Source organism: Ceratosolen solmsi, unplaced genomic scaffold (genome assembly GCF_000503995.2).
Source record: "Ceratosolen solmsi marchali unplaced genomic scaffold, CerSol_1.0 scaffold56, whole genome shotgun sequence".
In the NCBI taxonomy this organism is placed as follows: domain Eukaryota; kingdom Metazoa; phylum Arthropoda; class Insecta; order Hymenoptera; family Agaonidae; genus Ceratosolen; species Ceratosolen solmsi.
Window position 1 is genome coordinate 4,241,944 of NW_011948425.1, and position 9,879 is coordinate 4,251,822.

At 31.3% G+C, this 9,879-nt stretch overlaps 1 protein-coding gene across 1 annotated transcript; it reads left to right on the forward strand.

Annotated features, from left to right (window-relative positions):
- Nucleotides 1-1,710: 1,710 nt before the first annotated feature.
- Nucleotides 1,711-9,627, forward strand: Jhbp16 (Juvenile hormone binding protein 16). The gene is made up of 4 exons (XM_011500396.1): nt 1,711-2,022; nt 7,540-7,802; nt 7,952-8,063; nt 9,010-9,627. The coding sequence occupies exons 1-4, from the start codon at nt 1,947-1,949 to the stop codon at nt 9,306-9,308; spliced, it is 750 nt and encodes a 249-aa protein (XP_011498698.1). The 5' UTR covers nt 1,711-1,946; the 3' UTR covers nt 9,309-9,627.
- The last annotated feature ends 252 nt before the right edge of the window (nt 9,628-9,879 follow it).

Below are 9,879 nucleotides of genomic sequence, written 5' to 3' on the forward strand. Positions count from 1 at the left end.
TTATTGTTTACATTCTTTCTTTCTTATGATGTGCGCTTATTAAAAATTACAATTTCATTACTTCATAATTATACCAGTGCTATTAACCAGAAATTTTGCAGCATTTATATTCTATGTGACATATTAATGTTGTGATAAAAGATTAATATAGTAAAATAATAAATTCGTGAGATCTATAATTTTATTTGATTATAATTTTCAATTAATCCAGTGTTTAATAGAGCAATATTATCAGTTTTACAATAGTTGATTAAACTTTCGTTTAATCGTGGTTGTTATTAACGAGGTTGACGAAAGTTATCCAAATAAATAATATCCAATAGACGTAATATTAATTATGAGATTAAAATAAAGCATAATATTATTCATTTTGTAAATACAAGTCCTAGTACATTAATATTTCTACAAAATATTATAATTTTACCTAAAAATAAGGAAATTTACTTCTTATGAATGATTGATTTTCTTAATTTATTTATTTTTGATTCATTGTATCTGGTGCAATTAAATCTACGAACGGTAATATCTCCGTCGGTATGGTAGAACAATAACTTCCGTATTTTTCTTTTTACATTCGATTTATAAAATGTTTGATATGTTTCATAATATTGCACATTTATTAATAGCAAATTTTTCATTATTGAAGCACTGTGGTTTATCATGATTTTTATTTGTTCAGTTGATGTGAAAACTGATTGAAAGGGAGGGAGAAGTAGAAAAAGCCGATGAACAATATCGTTACGATAGATTTTAATAAAAGTTTTAGATCAATATTGTACAGTTTGAAATATAATAATTAAATGATTGTAATAAGATGACAGATCAATAATAATGTTTAATATTTTTAATTAGTCAGTTAAGTCATAAGTTGGAATTTTTATTACAGGAACGATAATGCCAATTGTATACGTAAAAATTGAAATTTTGGAAAAACGCAACACTTGAAGTACATTGACTCGAAAACTTGAAATAACCTTTTAGAAATAATGAAAATTATGTTTCTAAAGCTATTCTAATAGTATTTAATATTTATACTCTTATCTACACTCGTAATAACTTGTATTAAACCATTGTATAGAAGAAAACTGTCGTAGTTTTTTTATTATTTTTTTTTTTAAATAGTCATCCAATTAAAAGCTCAATAATATAAAAAGACGAGGTTTTTCAATTTTCTACCCAATTAGTTTTAACCGAACTTTCGCAAATTTCCGAGAGCTGAAGTGTACAATTTTTGTATATACACATTTAAATATTTAAGCTTTATTGTCGAGCGTCCGCACTTTCTCCGCACTTTCTACTCCAACTACAAATATTATAAATATAAATACTATAAATTGCCCCAGCCGCTAATCGTAACACCTTTTGCAACAACTAGTAGCCTTCTGCATCCCTGCCGCAGCCTCCCCCCCCCCCCCCCCCCCCCCCCCCCCCCCCCCCCCCCCCCCCCCCCCCCCCCCCCCCCCCCCCCCCCCTACTGCCTGTACCAATAATCGGCGGCGAAATTCGTTCGCTGGCAATAATCTGCAATCCTCCGCGCGCCGGAGGTCAACTGGAGTCAACCGAAATCCCTCTGGCTCTCTCTTTCTCCCATAAGCCAGTGGCAAAAGTGAAAAGCCTCTTACGCCGCGTATGCTCGAGTCCGTTAGTGGCCGGTGCATTACACCCAGGCGAAGCCGAAATTCATGGCGAAACTGGTCCGTCCCGGGCGCTTAAGAAGTCCGAGGCCCAAGAGCGCCAGAGTCCACAGAATCTCTTGACGTCGAACCACGAGGTCTTATTGCACAAGCATCGCAAAGGATCGCGAGGACCGATGTGTCGTTTGGAGTGAAAGCGCGCGTGCGGAAGGCCCGGAACGCGAGCGTCGAAGTGGTGAGAGGGCCAGTGGTGCTCGGGCTCGACTGCGCTCCACTCGCTCCCTGTGTGTGCAAGAGAGAAAAGATACGACGATGAGCTTCTCGAGGATGCTGCCGCTGCTGCTCCTCTTCCTCTTTCTCCTCTTCGCGCGTGCTCGTGCTGATATCGGCAAGTATTCCCAGGCGATGGCTTAAGGATTAATGTTCGATGATTAATTGAATGGTGATGGGGCGCAGCGGTGAGTTGTCAGCGAGATCGTTCATAGCTGATAAACGTTAGGAAATTGTTAATATTTTGTTGTTAATTTCCGGGAAGTGCACCATAGCGCGTAAAGTAGGCACCAGCTGCATAGATCGATATATTAATGATCTAATTATATCCGAGTGTGTCTTAATTACTAATGTTATTATGAAGAATATTTATAAATAAATATTGTTACAAGCTTAAATAGTATTATAATTTCGTAATTTTATCTATTTCAAAGCTAAAGTATATATATATATATATATATATATATATATATATATATATATATATATACATATGTAAAATCGAGAATTATTAGTGCTTTTAAGTTGTAACATTTACATTATTAGAAATAATGCATTGAATTGATTTCTTTCTGTAACAGTAGAAATTCATGATGCAATTCAGTGCAGTTACTTATGAGCTTATACATGTATATATGTATGCATGCATTCTATAATGTTACGTAAAAATTTTTTTATTATAATAAAGCTTATAATCTGATTATATGTAGCAAAGTTGTAAAAAAGTTTTCCACTTTGTGTAAACAATTGCATAAATAGTTTAGTTTACACTATTTATTATTATTATATTACGTACGGGTCATAGTTATGCAATTTATTTGGGTCGGCGTAGTTCTCGAAAGCCGACAAGGAGTTCACTGAAAATGAAGAGGACCATTGAAATTACTGATAATTGCAAAATTTTGCTATAATAATATTTGCACAAAATTGTTTGCAAACACCAAAAACGACTACTTTCTATAGTCATTCGATTTATCTTTAATGCTTAGCGTAGTATACGTCTTATAAAGTTATTTAGAAAATACTGGTTTTACGTGCGGAGTGAATGCCGCGTTCCAGGACCCGTTGTCCTTCGACAGCGTTAAATTTACAATTGCAATATAAACATATTAAATTAAGGCGAAATCCGGTGATTCGTTGCGTCATTTGAGTCACAGCTACCGGCTTCGATGCAAGAAGTATGGACCTTTCGAAAGAAAGTCTGGATAACTATATTTCCAAACATTCGCATCACTTGATTTTTATTTTATAATTTATATTCCTGGCCATCGTCAGATTTCTTTATCTGTCGAAAATGAGAGAGCAGTTCACTTTCACCTAAAATCTTATTAAAAAATCGTCAGTCTAAACATAAGCTAAAACGCGTATTCGCAGATCAATAAATTTTCGAATAATCAAAGATACGCGTCGGGGGATTTAATGATATAATGACGAACGAAGAAAGTTCAGTGGCATTCAATTAATGGCGTATTTCAATTGTCATTTTCTTTTCCTTTATTACGATTCATTTCTTTTCTCAGGGAAAGTGATTTATTGTATAATGACCATTTTGAAATTGCATATACAAATATACGTAATGTCATTTATACGGTGTATGATTTTAATGATAAAATAAGTACGTTAATCTAATAATGTGCAAATAAAACTTATCGTAATTATTTTTGAAAATAAAACTGAATAATATAAAGTAAGCCGTATCTTTATGATTCGAGCAAAAGCAGTTTTGCGAGTGTAAAAAAGAGATTAGAATATATATGTTTTTACGTTATTTCGCCTTTTCTTCTGTACATTAATTCGATAAAGGAATATAATTTGACTTGAGAATAATAATTTGGCTTTCGATGTTAATACTAACCTAATCGACATATAAAAAAAATTTCCGTATACACTTAACATTATAAATCTTTTATCTTATTGGGATCGATTTTTTTCATTTTACGAAAGATACTGCTTATCGAACTTTAATTAATTCAAATATTTCATCATTTCTATTATTATACAGTTACAATATGTCTATATTACTAATAAATGTCAATATGTCTAATATGTAATAATTATTAAGAAAATTAATTTATGGCTACAAATTTATTTGCTCATTAAATAAAAATTAATACTTTAATTTCATCCCGTTTGATTTTATTACATCTATGTATGAGTAGTTTTTTGATGTGCAAAATGTATATAAAATTTGAAATTTAGTAAATGAAAAATTCAATAACAATACACGTTCATTATCATTTATTCATTATCAATTCATTTATTTATAGCAAGTCAAATTTCTAATAGCAATTCTACTTAATTGATAATTTATTATTACAATTAATTGTCAATAACATTTTATTTAACGGGCTTATCGAACGAGAAACTGTATTTTTATTAAATTAATTTAACATTTATTACAGAAAAATTGAGAAAAATTGACTGCAAGGGTACATTACATATAATTACCATTAAAAATAAGTGACAAAAACTATTTAATAGTCTAGGTGAAGAATATTTTTTTGTATTAACTAAACAAACGATGGAATATAAAATGAAATCTGTGGAGTGGCACGGAACAATTTTGAAATACTACATTGACACATATATATATATATATATATATATATATATCTATTAGTGAAACTTTTATTGGAGATGTAATTGCTCTCGGTTGTTAGAGTACAGAAATAAGGCCTCGGCACTCCAAACTCCATATATAAAAGTTTTTCTTTTTCAGACGTCGACTGCGCACTTAATTGTATTTGCACTCATAGTCATATATGTACACATTATTTCATCAAACGCTATGGAGATGCAATTCGTGGGTGAAAGTAATCGTGTAAGATTTGGAAACTTGCAATCGTACAGTATAATTGTGCATATCGTCAAATCGTACGTGACAATTGGAAGAGTAAATTTAATTTTTTTATTTATTTTAAAGTGACTTTATTACTCTTATGTAATCAAACATAGTATAAAATTAACTTAGAAAATGAAATTACAATAATAACCAATATTATTTGATTTCTAAAGCTTAAAAATATATCTGCTTTTTATCGAAGATAAAATATCTTTAACTATCACTTAATATTTACATTGTTTTTATGCATTCTAATATTCTTGACAAATATAATGGAAATATTTCATCTTAATAATTATAATCGACTTTATGTTTTTTTAGCTGTTTAGCCATCGTAAATATAAAATATTTTAATCGCTAAATTATACTGATTGGCATTTTAATGTCTGACTTAACGTAGGAGTATTTGTGTGAGTCGGTTGCTCAAAATTGTAGTTTAGAGAACCAGAGATTGAAATTTATATATACTTTTTAAATGTCCATAATAAATTAAAATTACTTGGACTCTGTATAATCAAAGCAATGCGATTGCAAGGTATTCTCGTGGACAAATATTGACTTAACAAAAACAATGTTAAAGTTAAAAATATGTTTATGAATTTTTTTTAACTTTTTATATAGAATTAAATTCACGGTAAGTTTTAATAAAAAGAAAGTTTCTCTTTTCGAGAAAATTTAATTCTACATTAAGATATAATCTATCGAATCAAAAATGTTTGTTCATTGTAAGAAAATTACTTACGTTATAAGATATTTAATTAGAAATATTATCAATAATTTAATAAATCTATACGGAAGGCATTATATATACTCAGTAAAAAATAATGATAAAAAATAATAATAAAAACATATAGACGCACGAACATTCTAATCAATAGTTATTTGATAAGTTATTTTTAAAAATCTGTTTTGTCACATATGTTAGAGAATTGTATTTACATAAAAATTTAAATTTAAAATAATTTATTATTGTGCTATTAGTTACATTTTAATACACCGATAATTAAGAATATTAATATTTAAATGTTATAAGCTTAAATGATATTGGAAGAAAGTTTTTAAATAGTGTAAAGTAATACAATTCTATACACGTTTCAATTATATACACGTTAATCTATGTAATTAATGTTCCAGTACATTTATTATTATTCTTTATTTTTTTTTTCATATATTTTTTTGTTTGTTATTAGTTTTAGTTTGTAATAAAAGTCTGTTTATTATAACAAATTCAATACAAACTATTCGAGTGCAATGTTATAAAGTATTTTTTTATAGAATACAGAAAAGTAAAAAGAAAAACGATGAGTAGCTGTCTACTAAAATATTATTGCACTAATTTTATCTTAAAGAATCAATTAAAAATAACTTTTAAGTTTCATATGCGAGATAGAAATAAAAAAATCTGTTTTTTTCCATACTTTTCTTACAATTTTCCATGCTTTGGTATGAATTTGTCTTTTATTAAAAAAATATTTGAATTATATTTCCTATCTAAAATTTCCATATAATTTTATTTACATTTACATGCTAATTGCTACGTATAGCAAGAAACATTATATTTATAGAGATTTTTGCTTTTTACGACAGAGTTTCATAACTTCATTTATGTTCACTGATTTTAATATTGAAAGCATAATAAATCTTAGAGTGATCATAATTAATATTACAAATATTATTAACAGTTTTAAACGAGTAAATATGATGTTCATTAAATTAATATTTGACGAATGAGTATTTTTTGACCTAATATACATAAAATTTTTTAATAATTTGTATATTTACTACCGCTATTCCATAATCTATTATAAAAATATGCGATATAATATATATATATATATATATATATATATATATATATAGAGAGAGAGAGAGATAGAGTAAGGGATAGCCATACTGATACTTTCTTTATTGTTATCTATTATCATGTTTTAACGATTTTTAACATAACAAATCATTTAATTTATTTCTTATTAGAATAGAATCATCTATTCGTCATTAGTAATTTTTTCAAATAAATGAATGTATAATAAATATTTCGCGCGCGCGCGCACACACACACACATATATATATATAAATACAATTTTATTTTTTTGGAACGATATTTATATTGTCAGAGATTTAATAGTGTCGTTGAATAAAATACGACATCATTCAAACGACATGTTACTAATGTAAATATGAATAAATATATTTTAAAGACTATTAAGTTGAAAGAAGAATAGATGTTTGCCCTTAGTGTTGTTCATATTTATACGATACTTGCTCAACATATATTTACGTTCAAAGGAATTTTATGACGTTATCGAGAGGAGTTTGTAAGTCAGTTTGAGTTGTCCGAACATGTCCTTGCGCATTATACTACGTCGTACTGTATAAGTTAAAAAACTTAATTATCTAACAATATATCGCCTTGACGATATTTTGCTTTTTCACGCTCATTTTCCATTAATATCGCCTTATGGTACGGTAAGAAGATAGACGAATAATTACGCAATGCATGGCATGTGTGCTGCGGATAATAACGGCACCGAATTCGTATACATCATTAATCGTTGGTGCACTTCAACAACTTTTCATTTTTTTCTCTTTTCCTGCTCCAGTTGACACTGGCAGACAACGTGTCTTACCTACTTTCTCTCGCCTCTCTAGTTGAAATGCCGCTAAGCGTATGATAATTGAACGATCGATAGGAAGATTGGAGACTCGCTACTCTAAAAATCACACGCTCGAAATGAAACGAGCGAAATAATAAATTCGCGACAGGCCCTCTCACTCGCTTCTTACTATTGCAGAAGACCACTTCAAGAACTGCCGCGTCGAAGCTGCGGGTTTCGACGGCTGCGTTCGCGAGGCGCTCAATGCAATCCGTCCCTACTTCAAAACAGGCCTGCCCAAGTACAATGTCGCACCGTTCGACCCGTTTTTCGCTAACGAGATAAGCGCCCGTCGCGGACTGCCGAAACTCGGCTTCACAATCACCTTGAGGAACGTGACGGAGAGCGGATGGTCCGCGAGCAAAGTTACCAAGTTCGTCAGCGACTTGAAGAACTACAAGGTTGCCACAGCCGCTTGTTACAACCCGATTAACATATATTGACATTATTAAACATCCGTCTTCCTCCCCGACCTTATCCCACTCATAATGTTTGGTTTGCGTCTCGCAGTCGTCGACTTTACTCGGTATAATGTGACGTTTGCTTGCAGGTGGTGTACACCCAGAGCTTCCCAGAAAAATACCTGTCCGGTGACTATGAATTTAATGGCGCTGTCTTAGGGACCAATGTCAACAACAAAGGAAAATTTACGTTGAGCTTGTGTAAGTGAGTTTGGTTTGCGTATTGCTGGCGGGATAATTTTTATCGTTCGATCGAAGCCGGCTATTTGATTTAGAAGATTTTCATTTTGCCTCACGTAGGTACGAAATCCGCGTTTGTCGTTGTAAATTGCGCAATGTAAATTCGCATTTAATTCAAGATGAATCACGGGTATTGCACATTATAAGCGACAAGACAAATATTTGATAAAATAATAATTCCTGTATAGATATTTGACCGGGAAATAAATACTTACTTGTTTTTCTAATATATATATATATATATATATATATATATATATATATATATATATATATATATATATATTCTCTTTGAGCCGATTCGAGCGTTTGTTTACAGTGTCACTCGTACCATTACTTAGCTCTGTAATTTCCTTGCAATTACGGCTGATCCACTTGGCCGATAAAAACAAACTTCTATAATAAACAATGTTATTGAACCTTACGCTTATAAATATTTATAATCTCATAAGATCATATTTATATCATATTGATTATCGTCATATTCGTAAATCTTGGAGAAGAATACACGCAAGGCTTCCTATTTTCATTCGAATCGCACGCCAAGCCTCGTTTACTTATGCAAAAAGCTAACGTTAACATTTGCACGAGCATATCTCTGCTCTATAATTTATAAACGTTTCCAAGATAAGAGTGTGCCCATGTTTCAAAAAAAGTTACATACGACAATAATATCTACGTAGAATAATAATGACAATAACGACGAGTACTATCATTATTATTATTATCTTCACCGTCATAATAATAATAATAATTATTATTATTATTGTTATGATTATAATCCTAATCATCATAATCATCATCATCATCATCATCATCATCATCATCATCAGCAGCAGCAGCAGCAGCAGCAACATTATCATGAACCGCAATAATGTCTGAAAGCTACGTTACATGAATTTTTCAGTTGATCTCATGCAAACGACTACGATAACGAGGGAGCCCGGGATGAAGATAAAAGTGCGAGTCGAAGTCGAAACGATTCGCGATCTCAAGCTGCACATATCGAATCTCCTGCATGGTCGTGAAGTCCTCGAGGGTATTCTCGATCGGATTATAAATGGCGCCTGGCAGCCGGGATTCACGTTCACGAAGCCCCTTATCAACGAACTCGTATCCACGGCATTCACGGAAATCTTCGATAAGGCCTTCCGAAACTTCCCCTTCGAGAAAATCATCAGGACCAAGCAAAACAATACTCTGTAGGAAGATCATTGCGTACGAGAGATCTTCTCTATTGCCCTTCGTGCCACCGTAACGACGATCTTTTCCTTATGGTTGAAGCCCATGAATTGTCACGCGTTTCATGCGTTATCGTCTTTCTTTTCCTTTCTATTTTTATTCGTGCGAATTGGCATTGATGAGCCGTCGTTGTGCGCTGTTTACAAATTATTTACCGTTAAAATTCTATTGCCAACGTTATTGTGGCTTCGAAAGAAGAAAAAAACGTAATGTTGGATTCTCACGAGTTGAGATTGTTTTAAGAAATTTTACATTTCGTTTTCAAATGTTGTACTTATCATTCCGCTTATTCGTGATACTTTTACGAAAATTTATTTCACAAGTAATGTTTTTTCTATTATTTTTGTTTTGTTTTTAATTCTAACGCAAATTAACACTCGTTCTCCTAACATTAATACGCGCTCGACACATCCGAATATACAAACGCGATCTCTATTTCGCTCTATTACAATAGCTACATTTTAATTATATTTGGTTATTTGTATATATTGTATTTATAATAAAGTAATATATTAATTTCTTCTTTCTATATATA

Excerpts from the sequence above, each read along its gene's own strand:
- Jhbp16 (XM_011500396.1), top strand. The coding sequence starts at position 1,947 with ATGAGCTTCTCGAGGATGCTGCCGCTGCTGCTCCTCTTCCTCTTTCTC. Across the intron at positions 2,023-7,539 it reads GCGTGCTCGTGCTGATATCG|AAGACCACTTCAAGAACTGC; the intron begins GCAAGTATTCCC and ends TTACTATTGCAG. Across the intron at positions 8,064-9,009 it reads AAAATTTACGTTGAGCTTGT|TTGATCTCATGCAAACGACT; the intron begins GTAAGTGAGTTT and ends TGAATTTTTCAG.